At 36.6% G+C, this 26,765-nt stretch overlaps 1 protein-coding gene across 2 annotated transcripts in view; it reads right to left on the bottom strand.

Moving 5' to 3' along the window:
• Positions 1 to 589: 589 nt before the first annotated feature.
• Positions 590 to 26,765, bottom strand: part of PLS3 (plastin 3) — a 90,329-nt gene continuing 64,153 nt past the window's right edge. For both annotated transcript variants that reach the window (XM_043895372.1, XM_043895374.1), the window contains 13 exons: positions 25,849 to 25,978; positions 24,993 to 25,125; positions 22,551 to 22,632; positions 21,621 to 21,786; positions 19,507 to 19,649; positions 11,198 to 11,293; positions 7,383 to 7,578; positions 5,753 to 5,831; positions 4,917 to 5,031; positions 4,596 to 4,729; positions 3,614 to 3,737; positions 3,283 to 3,407; positions 590 to 1,837 (listed from right to left, as the gene is read on the bottom strand). In XM_043895372.1, the coding sequence (XP_043751307.1) occupies positions 1,705 to 1,837; positions 3,283 to 3,407; positions 3,614 to 3,737; positions 4,596 to 4,729; positions 4,917 to 5,031; positions 5,753 to 5,831; positions 7,383 to 7,578; positions 11,198 to 11,293; positions 19,507 to 19,649; positions 21,621 to 21,786; positions 22,551 to 22,632; positions 24,993 to 25,125; positions 25,849 to 25,978 (1,656 nt within the window). In that variant the 3' untranslated portion in view covers positions 590 to 1,704. The remainder of the gene's footprint in view (positions 1,838 to 3,282; positions 3,408 to 3,613; positions 3,738 to 4,595; positions 4,730 to 4,916; positions 5,032 to 5,752; positions 5,832 to 7,382; positions 7,579 to 11,197; positions 11,294 to 19,506; positions 19,650 to 21,620; positions 21,787 to 22,550; positions 22,633 to 24,992; positions 25,126 to 25,848; positions 25,979 to 26,765) is intronic.

Genomic DNA, 26,765 nt, shown 5'->3' with positions numbered 1-26,765 from the left:
AATAGTGATGAGGCTAAGAAAACCTGTCATAAACCACTTCTCCTTCCTGGTTGTTCAGATCCCCATTGTTTTGACCTTCTGTATATCATAGAACAGGCTTCCTTGGTGGCTCAGCAGTAAAGAATCGCCTGCAATGCAGGAGTTGCAGGTTCTATCCCTGTGTCGGACAGATCCCCTGGAGAAGGGAATGACAACCCACTCCAGTATTCTTGCCTGGAGAATCCCCTGGACAGAGGAGCCTGGTGGGCTACAGTCCGTAGGATTGCAAAGAGTCGGACAAGACTGAAGTGACTGAGCACGCAGGCAACCACATATGTCATTACTGAACACTGAAAAGATTGAGTGACATGGAAAAGAAAGAAAAAGGGAGAAACTGGATAAGGAAATTTTGGTAAGTTGGAGAAAACCATCTGACCTCATTGATGATTATAACCTTAATCTGTCCATCCGTGTAATTCAGCTCCAAAAACATAAATTTCACAAACATCATTTTATAAAGTATACCAGAAAATGAGTTAGAATATTGGAGAAAAAAATCTGGCAAACATTATAGGCATACTACGAAGGGACAGAGGCGTGAAGAGACTAATTATGTAAATGCCTTTATTTGAACTAATACATTGCTACCAGATTACAATACTTTTCAGAGTTAGAGTAACATTATGATCTTAAAAACTATAGCAAACAGCTTGACAAAGCAAGAGTACATTAGACTACATTAAGTCCTACATATATGTCTATTTTTTAGTGACCACATCTCCTTACCTTAGGTGTAAAATTAGAAAATTTAATATACACTTAGCATACTTGGCCTACCATATCCTTCCTAAATTCTGAGCCCACTCTCTCTTCAAAAGTGTCATATTCAACAGTATTTTAAATCTAAAGAGAGAGTTTGATGGTACATGTTTTAAAACAAATAAGCATATATTGAACCAAGTGTTTCAGGACAAAATATGTCAAGTGTTTACAGCTTTAGTGTGAGAGGGAAGATGGAAATTCAAGGTACATTTCCCTCTACCTATAATGTATGTTTTTTACTTACTTGAAGACCCCTTAAAAAAAAGTAGCAAAATCAGCAGTCTTATTTAATGTAATCAAAATATTCTTAAATGTACAAAAAAGGATCATGTAGAAAGAATACTGTAAAAAGATACTGATTTTAAGAATAAAAGAATATGAAAAGCTTCTATTACATTCTGCACAGCCAGTTACTTCTGTCAATTTTCAGTACTAGAAAGATAAGCAAAGGATACTCATATACAAATACCCTCTGACCACAGTTCTTGAATAAGAACTAGCATACTGAATGGAAAGCAAATTATTGTCTAATACCAATAATATTCATATTCAATCATCTAAGCAAGTCCCAGGAGGCGGACATTCTAAGAGGAAAACAGGTACATAGAAATACGTACAGCAATGGGAAATGTCAAGGGCAGCGATCTAGGAGTGAGTAAATGATTTGACTATGGGCACATTTCAGGTGGGCCTGACAAATCCACCTTGACTATGGGAAAGAGGAGATGTTGTTACTAAAACTCTTTCACCTGAGGGCTCCCATGATGAGCTTAGTCTTGTTAAAACTAAAAAGTCCTTTCAATAACCAATAGTTTCTTAAGCCATGAGCACTTCAGCCAGAAATTGCTGTACTGCTAATCATGCACCTGGGAGCAAGGTTGTTTTTTATTCAAATTGGTTATTTTACACTCTCTTCATACCCCTGCCCATCAAGCATGCAAACACAGTCATGACCATCTTGGGCTTTACTTCCACAAGGTCTTCTGGGAGAGCATACACCCTGGCTCCAATTCTTCTAGCCATTGACACTGCGTACCTATTTTTTGGAGGAAACAAAAATTGAGGTTCATTTCTGGTTAGTCAAGGGCACAACATGAGGCATCTATTTCCTCTCATATACTCAATTGTCTGGGATACAAAACTTCAACAGCAAGAGTTCAAATCAGAATGACTTCATTTTTCATTGTTTTCTCTTTTATTTTGTGAGGTTACTCATAAGTGATATCAGATTTTTTTAGCTCTACTATTTGGGGCTGATAATATTTATTCACTCCTTTTCTACAATGTAAAATGAGAACAATTTAGGAGCACTGATATGAAAAAACATTTTTCCAGAATATGTGTGTGTGTGTGTGTGTGTATACACACCCAGATGTTGAAAATATGTATATATACTCAGATGTTGATATTCTCATTGAGCATGAAATAAGATAACAGTGGCTATAATGAGATCTTAGAGACACAGTGGAAAACTGTGCCAGATGCAAAATACAATTTCATAGATGCAGTGAATACTTCCAAATATTCAAGGGAAGAGACAGAGTCTATATGGTACATGTCACAGTGGCTGAAGCAAGGAATGAAAAGGATAGAGAAGGGAAAGGAGTTAAGAACTGACAAGTCCAGCTGAGGAAATTTGCAGGAGCACCCCTCAATTAATACACAAGGCGTTTCTAGGTGTTCTGTAACATGAATCTTTAAATATGATCAAGTTTCTGGAAAAAGAAGTTTGAAGAGCTCTCTATAAATCTTTATCATATTATGCTGCAAAATTTTTTTTTTCAAGGAGGGAAGAAATGATTTGACACAGTATGTGATGCCAAAATGAAGTTTTGCAGTAATGTTTCTTAGCTATCTTGTGAAGTCCTGTTGGGAGCTGATTTTCAGTGTTTACTAGGAAAGCTTTCACGGGTTGCCCATGAAAGCAGATCACAGTCCAGGTCTTTGGAGAAGAAGGGAAGAGGCAGGTGGAAAAGACCTTCTCAATATTGTCAAAATGCAGGAAACTTTCAAGGCACAGTTTCAGCTGAGGGTTTAGCATCCTGCCCAATTAAGGGACGAAGATAATAAACTCAATGTACGTAGTAAGGTGGGCTATGCACAGTAAGTTTTTTTTGAAGAGTGCAACAAAAGAAAACCCTATCAAAGGCATGCTTATCCTTTGCCCATTTTCCCCTTGTTTTAAGTTGGCAGCTAAGTTGCTTTAACACATACATTATTTCTATAACCTACAAACCAGTGGCTGACTGAGCACCTACCTACTAGGTCAGGTGCAACAATGCTAGGCTCTTATGTAGTTTACTCATTTCAAAATCTCCAAGGTAAGTATTATTGCTCCCATTTTATGGATGAGGAATCTGAGGCTAGAAGACATTTCCCCCAGCTGACACCATTCTTAAGTGGCAGAACCTGAATGATAATGCAGATCTGCCTGCCTACAATGCCTATGCCCTTATCAGGATATTTGGCAACATCCCTTACTTGGCATTATTGTGCTTGTCATCTTCTGTCAGAGTGCCACTCTTAACAAGGTCGTAGTTTATGCAGCCTGGCTGGATGGCATCAATCAAATCCACAACTGCCAAACTGGAGCTGATCGTCTTATCCTAGAGTAAATACATTTGAGAATTTCCATGTGTACAAATTAATGCACAATCACTTATATAAAGCTGTCAAAAACAAAGTCTAGTGAATTAAAAAAGAATCATGTTGTTAGCCCCACAACGATCTCACTCACAAAGAAACCAAAGGCTAGCCTTCTAAACTTTCTATAGCAAACATAACGTTTAATAGTCAAACATGGAATTCTTACCTTAAAACTCTGAATGGAGGTTGATTTCCCTGCTTCATTCAATGTTCTGTTCACCCAGCTTACAATGATGTCATCATTAGCTTTCTGACCATCACCAAGATCTTCCAGGACATTGAGGGTATATCTAAATGAAGCAGCAGAAGAAACAGGTAACTAATGAGAAGCTACTGTATAGCATAGGGAACTCTACTCAATGCTCTGTGGTGATCTAAATCAGAAGGAAATCTGAAAAAGATGAGATATATTTAAACCCATAGCTGATTCACTTTGCTGTATAGCAGAAACTAACACAACATTGTAAAGCAACTAAACACCGATAAAAATTAATTAAAAAAAAAAACAGCAGAACACGTTCTGTTCTAGTTTATTAGAAAAAATACAAATATTAGAAAGATGCTTTATCTTTCATTTATTTTCCTTAGGTTTGAGAGATTAAAGAAAAGATTTCACAAGAAGACATTCACACTATATGAAAAAAAAAAAAAAAAAAGAATTTCAAGTAGCAGTGACTTGCCATTGAGCTGCTTTTTGCACTGGTGGCAGGAAGAGTAAAAGGTCACCAGTCTTGCAGGCTCATTTTGTACTAGGCCAACCCATGGTAACGACTTAAAGTAAGCTGTGCTTTGGCTGGTACCCAGTTATAATGAATTGCTTTTTAGCATTACAGTTAAGAGATCTTCTTTCTCAAATGTATACATGTTCATAATTTTTGCTGTTTTTATTCACCAACGCAAACTGAGGCTCAGGTCTGTGTCAGGCATATTATGAAAAAAGGGAAATATTCACAGTTCTGCTGCCTCACTTTCAAGAAGGCATTTCCCATTGACCATCTAACATATATTCATTACTTAAGCTCACTTCAGAGTCTAAACACAAAAATTTCAAAGGTGTAGTCATTGATACGTTTTCTTAGAAGTAGTAAAGACTAGATCACAGACCTGTATGGTAGTGAAGCTTAAGCAGTTAAAATTGTGTACCATACCTTCTCATCAGCTGCCAGACCAAAGCTAAAGTCAGGGTTTGATTTCCATCATTCAGGTCTTGCCCTCCAATGCCAACCAGGGAGAATTTGGCAGGATGCTTCCCTAATTCAACAGCATAGTTGCAATTTTCTAGCTGCAAACAAACAAAAGCAAATGTTTAAACATTTTCACTTGTTTAATCTGTATATGCACGTGTGCACAAAGTAAGACACAGTTTCTGTCCTCAAGAAGCTCAGAGTCAAAGAGTTTCCCAAACAAAAGAAACAAATTGAGAATAAAAACAGTCTGTAACAAATATGTGCAGCAACTTAATTAACTACCTTTTTCATGTTGGCTCCAAGTTTCGGGTATGGAGGTTTATTCACCTTACTCCAGTCAACAGGAACTTTAATTCGTTCATATAGCTGTAAGATTACCAGGGCATCTTGCAGGTCACTGATGATTTAAAAAGAGTTTGATCAGTGTTTTCAGAGAGCAGAGCCTGTTTCCTTAAAAACAAGGACACTACACTGTCAAAAGACTCATGCATTTTATTAATCTGTGCTAAAAATAGAGCTAACATCATCCAATTCACTTAAAAGTAGTTATTGAGAGCTTATTGTTTACAAAGAACTGTTCTAGGAGCTGGGCTCACAGGAGAAAAATCCCAGGCCTTTAGAGTCGGAGAAAGAAAGAGAATGAACAAGTATATGGATAAATGGGTTAGGGGAATGTATTTAATTGCTATGAAAAACAAAAAGAATGAGGTTAGGAGTTAGGGAGTGATAGGTGGTGGTTAGGATCTGAATCAGTGGCTTGAATATAGCAAGGGAATAAGGCATTTGATGTGGAAAAGAACATTCCAGGCTGAGAGAACAGTGAGCACAAAGAGCTCAAGGCACCATGGATGGTCTATTTAATGTACTCTCTGGTCTCCATTTCAAAATATAAAGTCTCTGTTCCCTAGGGTGTTAGAAAGATATTTACACATTCTTTCACTTAATGACCATGTAAAGTCTGGGCTTTTGTGTATTTGGGAAATGATAATGGAAGTCACCACATTTTCCAATAAAGTAATGGCTACAAACTAACATTTAGAAAAGGTTTAGAGCTATAATTATTTATGCAGCATCCATTCATGATGTTCAAAACTTTATAATAGCATTGGAAGGCTTACGCATAGAGATGGTTTACATGGGGATTAACACCAAGAGAGTTCATCCAGTTACGGAAGGTTCTTTCTTCACGAGTTTCTCCTATTAAAAATATTCACAGTGTTTATATAATCATTAAACACCTTGCATATGTACATATAACATCAACCCACAATTAGATTATGTTATTTTTTTTCAGATCTAGAGGTTTTCTCCAATATGAATCATCAAGCAGTCTCTCTGAATACATTCTCTCTTGTTTTTTAAATTGGATGACTTTATTTTAAAAGTAAAAATATAACCTTATTATAACCAGCTAAGAGGTATAGGAACTTTTTATAATCTCTTCTCCATCTCATCCTTCTCCAGTATCTCCCCAAATCCCCATACTTCTAAAGTAACTGATATTATCGGTTTAGTTGTTATTAGAAACATTTGCCATGGTCACACAAACCTCTATACTCACATTAATTTACATCTTCTCTCTACCCATTTAAAAATATTGATACTAAGTTACATATATGAACTTTTTTTACATGCCTATATTAGAGCAACAAATTATTTGAAACTTCAAAAGCATAAAATTTAAAGATTTTATAGTAATCCTAGTATATATGCAATGAGCTGCTAATTGAGAGTTGAAAGTATTAGTTGCTAAGTTGTGTCCAGCTCTTTGAGACCCCATGGACTATAGCCTGCCAGAATCCTCTGTCCATGGATTTCTCAGGCAAGAACACTGGAGTGGGTAGCCATTCCCTTCTCTAGGGGATCTTCCCAACTCAGGGATTGAACCCAGGTCTCCTGCACTGCAGGCAGATTCTTTACCATCTGATTTCATAATAATGCTAGTGGATATGCAATGAGCTACTAATTACATCTGTTAATTTTTAAGTACTATACTTCATGCATATATAATCTGGCAAAGGTATACTCTGCCTTTCCCAAATTAAATGAATATTTACATGCATTATTATTTTTTGAGTAGGTTAAAGGTGAAAGGAACTGAGGGCAGTTTCAGTTAGTCTGACTGTGGAAGAATGAAACAATAATGCAGATTTATATAGGTCAAATTTTATGCACATGTGCATTTTTTTGGAGGGAAGTTTAAAAATAAGTGACCTAAATATAAAATATTAAAATAAAACATTGGTTTACTAAGTGGCCTTATACTAAGTGATCCTAGGCTAGCTTACTTTAAAAGTTCCCAGACTTTCTTGGTGGTTCAGTGTATAAAAGTCCTCCTGCCAAAGCAGGGGACACAGGTTCGATCCCTGGTCTGGGAAGATTCCATATACCGTGGGGTAATGAAGCCCAACTACTGAACCTACACTCCTCAACAAGAGAAGCCACCCCAATGAGAAGGCTGAGCACCACAACAAAGAGTAGCCTCTGGGTGCAGCAACTAGCGAAAGCTGTCATGCAGCAACAAAGACCCAGAGCAGCCAAAAATAAGTAAATTAAAATAAAAGTTCCCTTGTTATCATCCCTTTCTATCAGTTGCCACTTATTACTCAGCCCTTGGGACTACTTCTAGTAGACAGTTGCTAAAGGAAAATGGATAAGGAAACTTATTAAATCAAGATTATGAAATCATCGTGGCCTATGTATTTCCACTGTGTAGTCCCAAACATAATTTAAGAAACCTTTAGTTACCTTCTAATAGAGTCCAATCAATATCTTGGTTCTCTGGCTTAGTGAGTGCTGGGTATTTATTAAACAGGTTAGCCACAAAGGCTAAGTTCAGTTTAGGGTTCCCACTGACGACATCAGCTGGAGTAACAAACTGTCTGCAACCTAATTTATCTGCTTGTTGAAGCATACTCTCAGCTCTCTTCAAATCATCTGTTTCCTGTTGAAGTAAAATAAGAAGACGTTTTTTTTCAAAGGTCATACTAAAAATATAGAAACTTTGCCCTACAATGATAGGCTGGGTATACAATTCTATTTTCTCTTAGCCAACACATGGTACTTATATTACTGTTTTGAATGCAAAAAAAAAAAAAAATGTTGGCAGTGCTGGATATGCAGTACCTTGAAAATACCCTAGATGGCACAGATCATGTATCTAAGGACAGAATAGATTTCACTCAACTGAGATCACTTCTCTCATGCCAAAATTCATTAAGAAAAAAGTGAAACCTGTTCAGATTTTAAATGTAAGCCCTAAAGAGGGTGTAAGGCTGAAAAATATGAAGGAATTATGAAGAAATTTTTTTAAGATAATAATCAAGGATACCAGGCTCCAATAATTCTGAGGTTTAAATTGCATATTTCAAATTATCATCTTTCTCAAACTATTTTTTGTTTTTACTTTTCCATCCAGGAAGCAACGTTGTCTATTTCTGTGTAAAATACTTACTTTCAACTAATTCCTAGGACTCCTAACTTCTTTGTTTTGTCTTCTCCTCCACCCCAACTTCTTTCCTTTTGGAAAGATGCATGCTGATTTCTTGACTACCATACAGTTTGGTGAGGATTATAAGTTATAGATCTGATAATTTCAGACCAAATTAAAGACAGTTTCCCAAGTGCTCACCATTCCCACCTCCCCATAATAAAAGTCAAAAACCTGGAGCTGCAGGAGGAACAATTGCTTTTGGATTACTCGTTTCTAGTGACCTGCCCTCTCCAGACTTCTCTTGGCAGCTACTATAGACATGGCCACCCCAGTATGCCCCAGGGTAAATGTAGCTCTTCTGGAAAACAGTTTCAGGTAAGAAGGGATTTTTATAATAAGGGGGAAATAAGAGATAAAGGAAATGTGAGAAATGTTACTTATAAACCAACACAGTTCAGATTCTATAATTTGAGAGTCTTAACTCTGTCTTTAATGGGTGATGCTATCTTTACTTTTTTCATCTCCAGTGAGATGCCTCAATCATCTAGGTCTCTAGAAGAATGGGTATTTACTGTGTTACCCTTCACTGTTACCATTGCAGAGCAATCAGTAACCACCAGCAGATGGGCCATTGACTGGGATTCAGCCTTGGGGATTCTCCATGAGCCTAGTGAGTTCATCTCATAGAGCCTATTCTATTTCTTTTAATCTGTCACTTGTTACTTTAATACTTCTGGTTTGTGCTATTTACTGTCTTTATTTTTAAATCCCGTATTTTTTTAATCATCTTGGCATTCTTAAACAAAAAGCATTAATAATATTGGAGTAGAATGAAACACTGAAATAGCAACAATTTTAAAAAATTAGGATACAGAATAATGAAACAAAAAATAATCAAATAAATATATATATATATATGCCCAAAACAACTTCAGCCCATACCTCACATCATATTCAAAGTTAACCTTCAATACACACACACATGTAAATGTATGAACCCAAAACTATAAATATAAAACTAAATATAAAACCCCAACTATAAAACCTCTAAGAAGAGACATAAGAAGAAATGTTTGTGACCTTGTGTTAGGCTAAAATTTCTTAGATACAACATCAAAAGCATGATTTGTAAATCTGACTTTGTCCAAATTAAACAATGTCTGTTCTTGGAAAAACACTGGGACTAAGTATCTGCAAATCACATATCCAATCAAGGACTTTTATCCAAAATATGTAAAACACTCAAAACTTGATAAGAAAACAAACAGTGCAATTAAAATAGGTAAAGTATTTAAACAAAGAAGTATAGACAGCAAATAACTACATGAAAAGATGTTCAACATCATTTGTCATTAAGGAAATGCAAACTAAAATCACAATGAGACACCTCTACCACTGTTAAAATTCTTAATGTTTAAACTAACCACATTAAAGTGTCAGTGAGCATGTGGATGAACTGGAACCTTCATGTGCTACTGGTAGCAATGTGCAATGGTACAGCCATTTTGGAAAACAACTTGGCAGCTGCTTAGAAAAGTTAAATGCACATATACCATTACCCAGCCATTCCACTCCTAGGTATTTACCAAAGATAAATGAATGCATAAACTCACACAAAGACTTGTATATGAATGTTCAAAGCAGCTGTATTTGTAATAGACCCAAACTGGAAACAATCCAAATGTTCATCACAGTGAATGGATAACAAATTATAGCATATCCATCCACTGGAACATTATTCAGCAACAAAAAAGGAATGAATTTCTGATTTATGTAATAACACAGATGAATCTCAAAATAATAATGCTGAAAGAAGCTTGATTAAAAAAAAGAGCACCTATTATATGATTCCATAAAATTTTCAAAAATTCAAACTAAATTGAAAGAAAGCAAATCAGTGGTTGCCTAGGATGGAGGAGTATGGGGGCAGAGAGGAATCACAAAAGATCATGAGGAAACTGGATGTTACGATGGAGATATAGATCCCTAAAGAAGATATAAGACTGACAAAGATAAAGGACACTGAAAAACAAGGGAAAAGCATGATGAAAGACTCAACAGTAAAATGAGTGTGTGGACAGAGCAGTAGGAAATTGCCCTGGCTAGAAGAGATGGAGCAAGATGGTGTAGCAGGGCTTCACATGCTCAGCAGAACATTTCAGACTGAACTCTTGAGTCAATGGGGAATCCTTAAAGGATTCTGAGGAGGATAGAGACAATGAAGGAGTGCTTTAAGATCAACCAGGCAGACATGACTAGAGAAGAGCTGTATCAGAATCAGAATCAGTACACTGGTATTATCTACCTAGGCATAAGATCACCTGGCTAGTCATCCCAGAGAGCTTCCTTCACGCACAGAAGGGCCCCTCATTTGTACCAAAAGTGACCTGAAGTGAAGAATTTCACATTTAAAAACAGACAAAAATACAAGTACTACAAGTCAGTGACAAATTCAGTTCTGGTAAGGGCAGCATAAAAGGTTTAGCAAGTGTAATCTACTCAATCCTGAAGTGGATATGAAATATGCTAGAAATGTGTATTTTTTAAAAATCAGTAGAATCCATTCCATATCTAATGAATACAAAAAACAACAGGATCCTAGAAAGTTGAGACTCATAGTCTAGGCCAACTTGTTACTTCATGTATGAACAAAGGAACTTGTCCAAGGTCATTGAGCAAATAAGTGATGTAACAAGGGAACATGGTCTGTGACAGTAATTCACCAAATTGGATTTCAGGGATCAGGAGTTTGTAAACACATTCACATTACTCTCAACATAAGAATATTACAGATGCACATATGAATATGTTTTCATTAAATCTATCATTGTGATTGTAATCCAAAAACTCAGAAAAGGTTAGCCTCTAGTGCTTATTTCCCCACACTTACTCTGAATATTTTATGCCATCCATAAAAATCAACACCACCATAACTAAAGAACTCACTAATAAACTATTAACATAAATCAAAGCTAATCTTTCTGTCTATAAATTACATCTACAGTAATAAAATTTAAGAAAATACTTAAAACTGCCAACATCATAACATACAATTATAAGCATTCTTGTTATTTATAAGAAATTGACAATTTTGTAAGCTTGTAGAATTCACAAGAACACCTATACTTACGTTGAAACCTGACATGTTAATATCTATCCGTGGTTCACCTTCCTTTTGTCCTTTTGGTGCAATTTGATTGAGAAGATGAAAATAGGCTTTGGAATCCTAAAAATGAATTGCAAATATCAGTGAGATCACATTTACAAAGCATAAATATATCCTATTGTCCCATGTGTGGAAGGATATTTGCATTGGATTTTGTAAGAATGTGATGCAAATCTCTATCTTCTAATTTAACAGTTTCTTTTCCCAGAAAAGTCCATCTATCTGGCCTTATGTCTGCCTTGAATATGGATGAACTGGATTTTGTCATGACTTTATAATTTATTGAAATCATCAATACAATAATGCTAGAAAACATAGAACTAGTTCTGTACCTTCACTGAGTTACTGAAGTCAATAAGCTTGACAGATAAAACAAGCACGAGAAACAAGTAGGATAGGAGAAATCCAGGAAGCATAGGGAAAGAGAAAATAAACAGGTTATATCATGATAAAGCATAATATGTATATACCATAACCTATGGAGAAGAGATTAGTTGTGCTAACAATGCATTAAATTATAAATTGAAATAACAAAAATTTTAAAATGAGTTCTACTTGAGGTGGTGAAATAACAGTAAACCCTTAATCATCTGAATATATTTAACCAAATGAGCTTCTCTTTGTTTTAAGCCCTTGACCTCTTTCAACACTTGAACACTTTTACTTGGAATCCCAATACCTAAAACAAAAATGGCATTGCTTATATGGGATGTGGGCTGGGTGAATTCAGGCTGTGTGGATGCTACACAGAACAAAACCTGAAAACCACTGTATTAGTGTAAACATTTAATGAGGGTCTTCAACACACATGTCAAGTACGATTCTGCCTCTCTGGAATACCAGAGGACAGGAACTGGAGTGAAGTTTCTTTATCATGTTGAGGCAAGACATACATGGGCCCCAGGCTGAACAGTTTCTCCCCTGTGGACAGAAACTCCATAATATTAATAGCAGAAACCATAAAAGCTGGATGATGGAGCAGGCTGTGCCTTGCCCAGATAAGAGATAGAAGAGGGAGGATCATGGTGATTTTGGGTAGCCTCAGTCCACAGTGCCTTGAAGCAGGGTGTTGGTTCCCAGCCAGAAATTGAGGTGATGCCCCCTCCCTTTTGACCTCCATTGAGCCTTTCTGTGCGTGTGTAGTCAGGAAGGTCTCCTTGACTTTAAGAATGAGGAATATATGGTCTTTTATCTCTTATCTGGGCAAGGCCCAGCCTCCTCCATCATCCAGCTTTTATGGAGTTTCTGCTATTATAGAATTTCTGTCCACAGGGGAGAAACTCTTCAGCCTGGATCCATGTATCTCCTGTTTCAAGCTCATAGTAAGTGATGTCAGCCTACCCATAGGCCTCTTCACTAGAATCCATCTTGGCTAAGAGATACATGTGCACACATGGGAGGATCCTGAGATAAACCAAATAAGGACTCAGAACCAGACAAAGCAAGATGACTGGCCAAAGGAAACCCAGAAGAAATGCTCTATGAAAGTGATTTAAACCACCACGAGGGTGCAACTGTCTCTCTGAGCCCACCTGTGTGAGTCTATTTACATATACTCTTTCCTCCTAATAAACACTTGTTTTACTCATCTTGATCTCTATGTGGAAATTCATTTCTATACAGCTGATGGGCCAGGGCCTTGGTCCCACTGGTCCTTGGTGGTCTAGTGGCTAGGATTCAGTTCTTTCACTGCTGTAGGCTGACCGCAATCTCTGGCTGGGAACAGAATCCCTGCTTCAAACTGCTATAGGCCAAGGCCACCTGAGATCAATGTTACATCTGAAGATCACTTTCCCAGCTTTGGAAGTTTTCTATTCCTGGGCCTTGACAGTCCAAACAGATGATAAAGGAATGTTTCTCATGGTAACTCCTATGGATTGTGTACATCCTAATCCTGCAGGGAAGTTGCTGAATGTGGAGATGCTGATGTGAATGTAAGCTCTGACCTGCCAAGTACAGATCTCTGGGAGAGGCCTAGAAAGCTGTATCTTCAATGAGTCAACTATGTATGTTTGATACACTTGCCAGAAATTATTCTAAGAATGGGGAGAATCAGGTGACAGTGAAAGCCACTGCAGAGCAATTCATGGAATGCAAACCCAGATCTTACCATTAGTGGAACAGGGGTTATCTCCTAAGGAGTAGCGCATTACAGTTGTGAAAGTGCTTTCACTTACAACTATCTACTAAAGGTACAGAAAGAATTTGTATGTGCCTTCTCCCTATGCACTTGAGAAAGACAGGTAAAGAGTAGACCCCAAAGTCTGTAACTTACTATCTGAAAAGGGGCTTTAGGTGAAAATTTGAACCTGAACATAAATTGGAAGTTCCTTTTCACATTACCCAGCAATCCTCTGCTTTTTAAAAATATTAAAAGCAGAATATGTTTTTAAAAAATATCAAAGGAGAATTTTTAAAATATTCATTTAAAAATAAGATTTCCTTTCCAAAACAGCAGAATACACTTTTTTCTCAAGTGCACATGGAACACTCTCCAGGATAGATCACATCTTCGGTCACAATCATCAGGAAATTTAAGAAAATTGAAATTGTTTCAAGCATCTTTTCTGAGCTACAATGTTATGAGACTAGATATGAATTACAGGGAAAAAAACTAAAAACCACAAACACATGGAGGCTAAACAACCTGCTTCTAAATAACCAACAGGTCACTGAAGGCATGAAAAAAGAAAATAAAAATACCTAGAAACAAATGACAATGAAAACATGACAAACCAAAGCCTACGGGACACAGCAAAAGAGGGAAGTTTATAGCAATACAAGCCTACCTCAAGAAATGAGAAAAACATCATAAACAACCAGACTTTACACCTAAAGCAAATAGAAAAAGAAGAAGAACAACAACAACAACAACAAAAAAAAAAACCACCCGAAGTTAGTAGGACAGAAATCATAAAGATATAAATGAAAAATACATGAAGGAAACAATAGCAAAGATCAATAAAAGCTGGTTCTTTGAGAAGATAAAATTGACAACCCACTAGCCAGACTCATTAAGAAAAAAGGGAGAAGACTCAAATCAATGAAATTAGAAACAAAAAAGAAGTTACTACAGAATGCAGAAATACAAAGGATCATAAAAGACTACTGTGAGCAACCATATACCAATAAAATGAACAACCTGGAAGAAATGGACAAGTTCTTAAAAAAAATACAACCTTCCAAAACTGAACTGAACCAGGAAGAATTAGAAATCACAAACGGACCAAGCACAAGCACCAACATTGAAACTGTGATTTAAAAATCTTTCAGCATCTTTTCATATGTTTGTTAGCCATCTGTATGTCTTCTTTGGAGAAATGTCTGTGTTCGCAGCACTGTTTATAATAGCCAGGACATGGAAGCATCCTAGATGTCCATCAGCAGACAAATGGATAAGGAAGTTGTGGTACATATACACCATGGAATATTACTCAGCCATTAAAAAGAATTCATTTGAATCAGTTCTAATGAGGTGGATGAAACTGGAGCCCATTATACAGAGTGAAGTAAGCCAGAAAGATAAACACCAATACAGTATACTAATGCATATATATGGAATTTAGAAAGATGGTAATGGTAACCCTATATGCAAAACAGAAAAAGAGACACAAATGTACAGAACAGACTTTTGGACTCTGTGGGAGAAGGTGAGGGTGGGATGTTTTGAGAGAACAGCATCGAAACATGTATATTATCAAGGGTGAAACAGATCACCAGCCCAGGTTGGATGCATGAGACAAGTGCTCGGGGCTGGTGCACTGGGAAGACCCAGAGGGATTGGGTAGAGAGGGAGGTAGGAGGGGGATCAGGATGGGGAATACATGTAAATCCATGGCTGATTCATGTCAATGTATGGCAAAAACCACTACAATATTGTAAAGTAATTAGCCTCCAACTAATAAAAATAAATGGAAAAAAAATTAGTATATACTAAACTTTGATATTACTTCCAATAAAAATCTTTCAGCAAACAAAGGCCTAGGGCCAGATGGCTTCACAGGTGAATTCTACCAAAAGTTTAGAGAAGAGCTAACACCTATGGTGCTCAAATTCTTCCAGAAAATTGCAAAGGAAGGAGAACTCCCAAACTTGTTCTAAAAGGCCACCATCACCTTAAGAACAAAACCAAACAAAGATACCACCAAAAAGAAAATTACAGGCTAGTATCATTGATGAACATAGATGCAAAAATCCTCAACAAAATTTTAGCTGACAGAATCCAACAACATATTAAAGGATCATACACCATAAACAAGTGTGATTTATCCCAGGGATGCAAGGATTCTTCAACATATGCAAATCAATCAATGTGATTAACCATATCAATAAACTGAAAGATGAAAGTCATACGATCATATAAATAGATGCAGAGAAAGCTTTTGACAAAATACAACACCCATTCATGATAAAAACACTCCAAAAAGTAGGCACAGAAGGAACCTACCTCAACATAATAAAGGCCATATATGACAAACCCACAGCAAACACTATTCTCAATAGAGAAAAACTGAAAGCATTTCTTCTAAGATTAGGAACAAGACAAGGGTGCCCACTCTTGCCACTATTATTCAATCTAGATTTGGAAGTCCTAGCCACGGCAATCAGAGAAGAAAGAAAAAGAAATAAAAGGAATCCAGATGGGAAAAGAAGAAGAAAACTCTATTTGCAGATGACATGATAACATAGAAAACCCTAAAGATTCCACCGGAAAATTACTAGAATTAATGAATGAATATGATATAGTTGTAGGATATAAAATTAATACACAGATATCCCTTGCATTCCTATACACTAACAATGAAAAATAAGAAAGAGAAGTTAAGGAAACAATTCCCTTCACCATTGCAACAAAAAGAATAAAATACCTAGGAATAAACCTACCTAAAGGGGCAAAAGACCTGTATGCAGAAAACTATAAGACACTGATGAAACAAATCAAAGATGACACAAACAGATGGAGAGATATACCATGTTCTTGGATTGGGAGAAATATTGTGAAAATGACTATACTACTCAAAGCAATCTACAGATTCAATGTAATCCTTATCAAACTACTAATGATATTCTTCACAGAAATAGAAGCAAAAAGAGTTACAACTTTTATGGAAACACAAAAGACCCTGAAAAGCCAAAGGAATCTTGACAAAGAAAATCAGAGCTGAAGGAATCAACATTCCTAACTTCAGACTATATTACAAATTTACAGTCATCAAGACAGTATGCTACTGGCACAAAAACAGAAATATAGACCAATGAAACAAGATAGAAAGTCCAGAGATAAACTTACACACACCTATAGGCACCTTATCTTTGACAAAAGAGACAACAATATGCAATGGAGAAAAGACAGCCTCTTCAATAGGTGGTGCTGGGAAAACAGGACAGCTACAAAAGAATGAAACTAGAATACTTCGTAACACCATAGACAAAAATAAACTCAAAATGGATTAAAGACTTAAATATCAGGTCAGAAACTATAAAGCTTAGAGGAACACATAGGCAGCATGTCCCTTGACATAAATCACAGCAAGATCCTCTGTGACCCACCTCCTAGAGTAATGGAAATAAAAACAAAAATAAACAAATGAGACTTAATTAAACTTAAAAGCTTTTGCACAGCAAAGGAAACAATAAATAAGATTAAAAGATAACCCTCAGAAAGGGAGTAAATAATTGCAAATGAGACAACTGACAAAGGATTAATCTCCAGAATATATAAGTAGCTCATATAGCTCAATATTAGGAAAAGAAACAGCCCAATCAAAAAATGGGCAAAGGACATTTCTCCAAAGAAGGCATATAGATGGTCAAGAAACACATGAAAAGATGCTCAACATCATTAATACTTAGAGAAATGCAAATCAAAACTACAACGAGCTATCACCCCACACCATTCAGAATAGCCATCATCAAAAACTCTACAAACAATAAATGCTGGGAAGGATGTAGAGAAAAGGAAACCCTCCTATTCTGTTGGTGGGAATGTAAACTGATAAAGCCATTATGGAGAACAGTATGGAGACTGCTTAAAAAAACAGGAATAAATCTACCATATGACCCAGAAACCTCACTACTGGGCATATACCCTGAGAAAATCATAACTGAAAAAGACCCATGTACCCCAATAGTCACGTGTGCTTAGTCACTCAGTGTAGCCTGCCAGGCTCCTCTGTCCATGGGATTCTCCAGACAAGAATACTGAAGTGGGTTACCATTTCCTTCTCCAGGGGATCTTCCCAACCCAGGGATTGAACCCAGGTCTCCTGCATTGCAGTCAGACTCTACCGACTGAGCTACATGGGAAGCTGAATATTCATAGCAGCAATGTTCACAACAGCCATGACATGGGAGCAACCTACATGTTCAGCAACAGATGAATGGATAAAGAAGATGTATATATATGCCATGGAATATGACTCAGTCATAAAAAAGAACGAACTTGAGTCAGTTCTAGTGAGGTGGGTGAACCTAGAGCCTGTTATACAGAGTGAAGTCAGTCAGAAACAGAGAAACAAATATAGTAGATTAATACATATATATGGAATCAAGAAAAATGACACTGATGAACCTATTTACAGGGAAGGAATGGAGACAGAGATGTAGAGAATGGACTTGTGGACACAGTGGGGGAGGGAAAGAGTGGGACGAATGGAGAGAGTAGCATCTATATATATACACTATCAAGTGTAAGATGGATAGCTGGTGAGAAGTTGCAGTGTAGCACAGAGAGCCCAGTCTGATGCTCTGTGATGATCTGGAGGGATGGGATGGGGAGAGAGGTAGAAGGCTAGAGAGGGAGGGGAATGTATGGCTGATTTGCATTGTGGTATGGCAGAAACAAATACAACATTGTAAAATTTGTTTAATATATTTAAATTTAAAAAATAGGGGCAGGGCTGAGGTAGGAGATACAGACATACATAAGAGTATATGACTACCCCCAAGAACTGAATGCCTGAAGGAGGGAGCACATGACAGAAGAGGAGCCAAATAAGAAAGGGGATGGGGAATCCTGAGGCCCTTTCTCTTCTAGGCCTTTACTAACACAGGTACACTGAGGCTTGGGAAAGTCAGTTAGGAACAGAAGTCATGACTGCCAATCTTTTCGTACAGCATGTTGAACGGTAGGCAGAATAGAAAATGTTAGCACTATAATACTTAAACCCCTTTCCATAAAATGAAAGCTAGACTTAGTGCTGGTGCTCTTACTTGGCTCAGTCTCTCTACTGAAATCTACCATCAGGGCCTAGAGGCAACAAGGCTGGGTGATAAAACTCATAGGATTTTCCCTCCTTTAAGCTGGCCTGAAGTCTCCATGTTATTATGTCCCCCTGAAGTATTTAACTAAACAGTTAAGGCTGTATAGTGTCATCCTGCTTATTTAACTTATATGCAGAGTACGCTGGGCTGGAGGAAGCACAAGTTGGAATCAAGATTGCCAGGAGAAATATCAATAACCTCAGATATGCAGATGACACCACCCTTATGGCAGAAAGTGAAGAAAAACTAAAGAGCCTCTTGATGAAAGTGAAAGAGGAGAGTGAAAAAGTTGGCTTAAAGCTCAACATTGAGAAAAGTAAGATCATGGCATCCAGTCCCATCACTTCATGGCAAATAGATGGGGAAACAGTGGAAACAGTAGCTGATTTATTTTTTGAGGGGCTCCAAAATCACTGCAGATGGTGATTGCAGCCATGAAATTAAAAGACGCTTACTCCTTGCAAGGAAAGTTATGACCAACCTAGACAGCATATTAAAAAGCAGAAACATTACTTTGTCAACAAAGGTCTGTCTAGTCAAGGCTATGGTTTTTCCACTGGTCATGTATGGATGTGAGAGTTGGACTATAAAGAAAGCTGAGTGCCGAAGAATTGATGCTTTTGAACTGTGGTGTTGGAGAAGACTCTTGAGAGTCCCTTGGACTGCAAGGAGATCCAACCAGTCCATCCTAAAGGAAATCAGTCCTTGGTTATCATTGGAAGGGCTGATGTTGAAGCTGAAACTCCAATACTTTGGCCACCTGATGCGAAGAGGTGACTCATTTGAAAAGACCCTGATGCTGGGAAAGATTGAGGGCAGGAGGAGAAGGGGACAACAGAGGATGAGATGGTTGGATGGCATCACCGACTCAATGGACATGGGTTTAGGTAGACTCCGCGAGTTGGTGATGGACAGGGAGGCCTGGCGTGCTGCAGTTCATGGGGGTCACAAAGAGGACACGACTGAGCAGCTGAACTGAACTGAACTGAAGTATTTAACTAAACAGTTACCTTGATGTCAGCACTAAAATTGTTAATTTTCTGCCAGCCTGAGTTTTCCAAATGAAAGTTTGCCCATCTAAGCAGAAGCTCTTCTGGAGATAATTTCATAAGCTCCTCCAAAGTCTCACCATCTCGAAGTAAAGCAGCCAAGGCTATAAAGGAAAAAAAGAAAAACCCAACCAATACATTACATGGTAACAGTCATTACATGTTTATTGAGTCTTTTGACACTCTGTTAAGTAAGTAACAGAGGTTCAAAAAGTACTGTGTCCTAGTTCCTGGTTTTCAGGTACTCACAGTCTAACAATAAAAATAAATAAAAGTATATAATTAGTTATAAGATGATACAGATAGAAACACTTAATTATGAGAATATACAGCATTACATATTTTAACATCTTGATTATTCTTCACATTCCAAATACCAAGTAAGTTCTAGCTTTTAAGTTGAACATTATCACATTATGTCATATATGTACATAAATTGTTCTTAAATAATATTAAAATCAGAGGCTTGGGGGAGTATGTTTAAAACTTTGGAGTCTTTTGATTAAAAGAGTATTCAAACCCTATGGTATTTATATTTAAGCATAACTAACTTTTGAAGTATTAAACCTGTTTTTTTAATGAATTTATTTATTTTAATTGGAGGCTAATTACTTTACAATATTGTAGTGGTTTTTGCCATACCTGTTTTTAAAGAAAAAGAATTCAATTTTACATTTTCTATAGCACCTAACATGTAAAGGCTCTTCAACAATTTTTTGTTGTTGAGTTGAATGTGCAGAAGAAGCCAAGGGTTTTTGGGTAAATATCCCCAGAGGTAAGACGTAGAAGCTTGGGCATCTACACAGAGAACTATCTAAATTTAGGCACTGTTTTCATGGAGAAGTTGTATAGTCCTTATGCAATAATTACCTCCCATAAGATAAAAGATTTACACTGAACAAGAAGACTAAAACTGCCTGACTTCCAAAGAGGTCTAAGTAATCTCTCTAATGGGCAAATTTCATCTTTCATGGACTCCACTTCACACCATGTCACTCTGGCACTGAGAGATTTAAGTTAGGGCAGAGGCAACATTGTCACTTGTACAGAAACCTCCTCATGCTCTCCCTCTCCAAGTCAAAAGGCTGGAAAGGATTAAACAGTCTGACCTCTCTGCAACTGAGACCTTGTCAGAGATAAATCATTTGACTTATTACATGAGTCAATGCAGTTTAATTTTGTTGTCTTCCTTTCCTTGTTCAATGTACTTCAACTCTAACAAGATCAATACTGCTCTGAAGAGACCACCAACTAGAAAATTTTTATTTGTTCAAATACAGGCCACTTTGAGTGGACTGAAAATTTTAAGTGTCATAAAGTCTTGGATAAATGTGCAGAATAGGACTGTTGATAGGTATTGTGAGACCCTGAAATACTGAGAACTCCCAATATATATTCTTCCCCCAGAGTAACTGAAGATTGATATGGTGATTTCTTAGAAGATTTTTAAGAAAGATTTCTTAGAATCTTTCTAAGAAAGATTTCTTCTTTCTTAGAAGAAAATGTGAATATTTGGAGTGATGCTTAATATTTTAAACTTCAAAAGGAGAGGACAATGTAGCACTTCCTAAGACCTTAGGACAACTGTATTACATATGCTTATACATTCTACAAGTCTATGATGTGATATCAAAACCTATGATATAAAAACGGTGCTTCTGCTAATTCAGGAAATATGAGACCATCAAGGGCAGGTTAGAATATTTTTGAAGAGCCCTAAATCTATAATAGAATAGAAAAGGTATTAAAATTAATAGGAGATGGTGTGCCTGATGGTGGTAATGGGGTGGGGACTATGTGAGTAGATCAGAAAAGAACTTTGCACAAATTCCTTAAGCTCTCTGGGTTTTCGTGTCTTTATTGTGAAATGAATTCTAAAGAGCCAGACAAATACTAATTACTACTAAAGAAGAAAGTTATAATTAGGCTGTTTTCCTGAATAACACTATAACATTACCTTCTGTTAATTCTAGTTATCATCTAATCACCTCAATTAGGTGAAAGCATGATAGTCTGCATGACTAGAAAAAAATAACCAATAAACAATTTTCAAGATCATGACTGTGTTTCATTACCTTCATTCCTGCTTAATTCAATGTCAGCAAACAAACCAATCTTAATGATCTGCCACAGCAGTCCCAAAACCAGGTGAGGTTTCCCAGCCCTCAAATCCTCTGCACCAATGTTCACAACATGACATCCAATGGCAGAAGCTGAGTTCAGTGCCAAGTTCAAGTTTTCCTGCAAGACAGCCAATTTATAACATGCCTCTTGACCTTTCTGGTTTTTTACAGTCTTTTTCTCCTTTCACTGAAATAACACTCAGTAATGAAATTAGGTATTAAGTTTACCCATACAGGATCCACAGAAAGCAATATCCAAGCTTTAGTGTTAAAAGCATAGCCAAAACAAATCTAGCCTCATTTTTATAGTCTTTTCCAGATTTCCAAGTCAAGTTAATAGCATTTTTAGTTAGTCCCTATTGAAAGATACCGACCCAAAAGGAAAAGGCTGAGTTACTAGAGTAAGTATATCCATATGGGTTATGTGTTGAATTTCTTAAAATGCCTAAATGAGAGGTCTACTGAATACACATGAGAGTTCTAGGAGTTCTGAATCTCATCCCAAGAGATGGTCTTGCATGAGGATATACTGCTATATAACACCCTAATACTAGATGGAAAATAAAAGCTTTCTATTCTTTAAGCATGCTAATTAACTAAGAGCTTAAACATGCTTACTTATTTCTGTATGTTTGAATGCAAAATGTAATGAAAAGAATATAGGGCTTTGCAGTTAGACCTGGATTTGAACTTTAGTTCCAGCATTATTAACCTTGGTACAGCTCTGAAATCTTTTTGCATCTCAGCTTCTATGAAATCTGGAAAATAATCTTCAACTCAGAGCTGTTGTAAGAATTAAATGAGAAGATGCAAAATGCAGAGACTTCAGTCTGTAAAACAGGTCCTCAAATAATAGTTTCATGGGAGGAGAGGAGTGCATACCTGAATGATGAATGGTGTGAGTTTCTTCTTGTTGATTGCTCTCTCATCAATTGTATCAGGAACTGAAAGGTTGATCATTTTACTGAAACAGAAATTTTAAAATATTGACTTATTTTTTAAATAATCCATAAGTATTCACAAATATTTTAAGGCTTATTATAACATGTATCTCATGTAATCTGAAAAAAAAAGCAATGTATGACTTTAGTCAGGTTGATAAAAAAAAAACTATACATATAAAAATGCAAATAAAGGAAAGACCAAAGTGTTTATAGTAGTTGAATATTTCTGAGTTGGGGATTAGGGCAATTCTCTTATTTAATGTTTTGTACTTTTCACATTCTTTTACAAGAATGAATTACTTGGATATTAAAAACTTTGTTGAGTAAGTGTTAAAAGCAGATAACATCCCACACTGAAGCTGAATCTCTCTGTTAGATTATATAATGTATAATTAAAATGATTTCATCTACAAAAAGTGAAAATTAGTTGAGCATGAGATTCTTTCATTCACCAAATATTTATTGAGTACCTAGATGATGCACAGGTACTATATTTGGTGCTAGAAATACAGTGATAATATCGATAGAAAGAAAAGTTGTATTAATTAGGGCAGGATCCGACTTAGAACAACCTCATTTGGTAAAATTTGGAGTTAGACTCTAATATTTTAGATGTTTATACTACTGCCCTAAAACAAGTTATTTTGCATAGAGAAAGCCATGCTTATTTCCATGCAAAATTTAAATATTAAATAAATAGTATCATATGAGTCTCTCTATTAAAATATACGGGAAATTATTTCTTTACAGCCTTTACAGCCTATAAGTGGCAAGTAAAAGGGTATCTCACATTTTTAGAAATCATCTTTTTAAAAAACCAAAATGACTGTATTGGAAAAAAAATGTATTTTATATATTGTATATTGTCATCAGAAATATACCCACTGCACTGTTCTAAGTGTTCCAATATGTACTTACTTAATGCTCACAACAACTTTCTGAGCAAACACAATAATATGGGGATCATAATGGATGAATCCTGAAATGCAAAGCAGTCAAGTACCTTTCATTTTCTTTTAATAATTCTTCCCTACTATGATTTATTACTAAAGAAGGAAATGGCAACCCACTCCAGTATTCTTGCCTGGAGAATTTCATGGACCGGGGAACCTGGTAGGCTACAATCCATGGGGTCACAGAGTCAGATGCAAATGAACACACACACAACATGGTTTATTACAGGATATTAAATATGGTTCCTTATGATATACAGTAGGACCTTGTTTATTTTATATATAGTGTATATACATATACACTATATACACTATAAAACACTAGAGTGTTTTACATATAGTGTGTAGTGTACTTTATATATAGTGTGTGTCTGCTAAGGCAAAACTTCTAATTTACCATCCCCCTCTTTCCCCTTTGGTAACCATAAGCTTGTTTTCTATGTCCTTGAGTCTGTTAGTTTTATAAATAAGTTCATTTATTATAGTTTCATATATAAGTGGTATCATGCAGTACTTGACTTTCTCTAACTTCACTTAGTATGATAATCTCTAGGTCCACTCATGTTGCTACAAATAGCATAATTTCATTCTTTTTATGGCTGAGTAGCATTCCATTCATCTTCTTTATCCATTCCCTGTCAACTGACATTTAGGTCATTTCTGTGTCTTGGCTATTATAAAACAGTGCTGCTATGAACACTGGGGTGCATGTATCTCTTTTAGTTTTCTCCAGACATATGCCTGAGAGTAGTATTGCTGGATCATATGGTAACTCTATTTTTAGTTTTTTAACCTCCATACTTTTTCCTATAGTGGCTGCACCAATTTACATTCCCACCAATAGTGTAGGAGAGTTCAAAGGGGTCAGTGTCTTGATTGCAGTTATACAGCTACTGAGAGGCAGAGACTGAAAAGGAACCAGGCAGACTGATTGTAGAGTATGCTGTTAACCACTGTGCTCCACTACCTCAAAAAAAGAGGTAGTAAATATACTGACAAGCTGTTGATAATCTTTTACCTTTTTGGTTGAGACACTGTTGGGTCTAGGGCAGCAGCAGTGACAAACATATTTTTCAGAAATAAGTAATCGGAGATTGAAAAGTGACAAGTGGCCTGTTTTTCTCTTTTGGAATTTATGGTACTTGAGAATAAAGAGATACTAACATAAAAGGCTTAACGAAGTTGAAATGTGTAGCTTGCTCAGTGATGAGAAGAAACTGGAAGCTTAAAGCTCCTCTAGGAAGAGGTGTCCAGTCTGAATGACTGAGTTTTAGATTCACTTTTGGCGGCACTTTCACAGACAGACCTAAAGATGAAATGGACAGAACCCAGACAACTTTCAATTCTAGTTTTCCCCAAGAAGAATCTGTCAGGCATCCAGAAACGACTGCAGCAATTACATGGAAGACTACTCTTGGAAATCTTACCAAAGCACAATTCCATCACCAACAGCTTTGAACAGGTCATCAGTATTTGGGTTCATTGGTATGACGTGCCGGCAATCTGGATCATTTTCCAAAGCTTTGTTTATCCAGTTAACAAAAGCATATTTTTCTTCCTCTAAAATTATGTGGAATAAGAAGACATTAGTTTATACTATAGGTTAAATATTTGACTCTAAAGCCTGAAATAGCTGTTCATGAGCACTGCAATCAGTGTGTCATAAACCTGTGTTATCCTCTTTGGAAATCCAAACAATTGAATGCAACACACTAGTTCTTAGGAGCTATAAAATTAACGAACAAATAGAGCAAGGTTAACTGATCTTTACAGAAATTACAAAATTCTTAGAAGTTAGTTACAAAATTCTTTAAAAAATTCTATTTATATTACCACAGGTGGTGCTAGTGGTAAAGAACCCACCTGCTGATGCAGGAGACAAAAGAGACGTGGGGTCAGGAAGATCCCCTGGAGGAGGGTGTGCCAACCCACTCCAGTATTCTTGCCTGGAGAATCCCATGGCCAGGGGAGCTATAGTCTATATGGTCGCAAAAGAGTCAGACACGACTGAAGCGACTTAGCACACACTGCTATAATAAAGCCTATTATTGTATCATGTGTTGTATCATATCAATATTGTGCACATATTGTATCATGGCTCTTACAAGCTAACAAAGCTATATAATAAATACCTGTAATGCTTTTATGGCAAGTATTAGCCCCAGTCCAAATACAGATCACAACAACTTCAACTGTATTCTTACCTAGGAGGCAGGGTCTTTCTAGAGCCTCTCCTTGACATTATAGCAGGCACCCTATGTAGCTCACTGTGTTAACCATTACCTGAGTAAGAATGCTGCGTTCCTTCACTGGACAGCTCTGAAGTTCCTCCCAGAGCACAAATCCCTTCTTTCCTGTTGATGGCTTTGCGGAAGGTTTTGGCTATATCACTGCTTTTTACCTCTTGGAAAATCTATTAATGAAAACATGTTGCTGATTCACAGTTTTCAATCTGGCACAACTATAAGCATATTGATCTTCTTTTATATGCTGGTAACCTACATTCCCCCCACAGATGATGAGTGTTAAAAGATAAGGCAAACTAAGCTTGAGTTTTTAAAATGCTAAACAAGTACTTCAATACTGCCACCAAAAATGAAGCACAGATATCAACTGTACACACTTGTCAAAAATATTAAATGCCACATGCATTGAAATCTGCTTTAAGTCAAAAACTAGCATAGTTCAAAAGCATAGATAAATCTATTAATTTTCTAAAACAAGGAAGACTGTTCTTTTCCTGCAAAGAAATGACTGAAGGATTTCCCCCTTCTTTAAGCACGATACACAGTGCAAAGAAATATGGAAATTTTATGGCTCAACCAAAAAAACTATTTCTTATCCTGGGGTAGCTTGGTAACAGCTAGAACAGAATAATAAGGGGGAAAATATGCTTAGTTGGCAGCAGGAGATGAATAAACCCAGAAAAGAGGCTTTTCAATGATTTTCTCTTCACAATAAGGCACAAAAGCAGGATGGAACAAAGCAAATTTCACACCCTACTCTAACCGATTGACTGAATGACTGGACATTCCAAAGGTCTGCCAATGTAAGTCTGAAATACTGGAACTTACCCAACCTCCAATGTGTTCCTGAGCTATCAATGTGCGTGGCTAAATTAGCCACCACCAGAAAAATAAGAGCAAGATGTAGTATTTTCATAAAAACTCCTTTAAAAGGTGTTTGAAACACACCAGGCT

Source organism: Cervus elaphus, chromosome X, assembly GCF_910594005.1.
Source record: "Cervus elaphus chromosome X, mCerEla1.1, whole genome shotgun sequence".
In the NCBI taxonomy this organism is placed as follows: Eukaryota; Metazoa; Chordata; class Mammalia; order Artiodactyla; family Cervidae; genus Cervus; species Cervus elaphus.
This window is presented reverse-complemented; position numbering and strand designations above follow the sequence as displayed.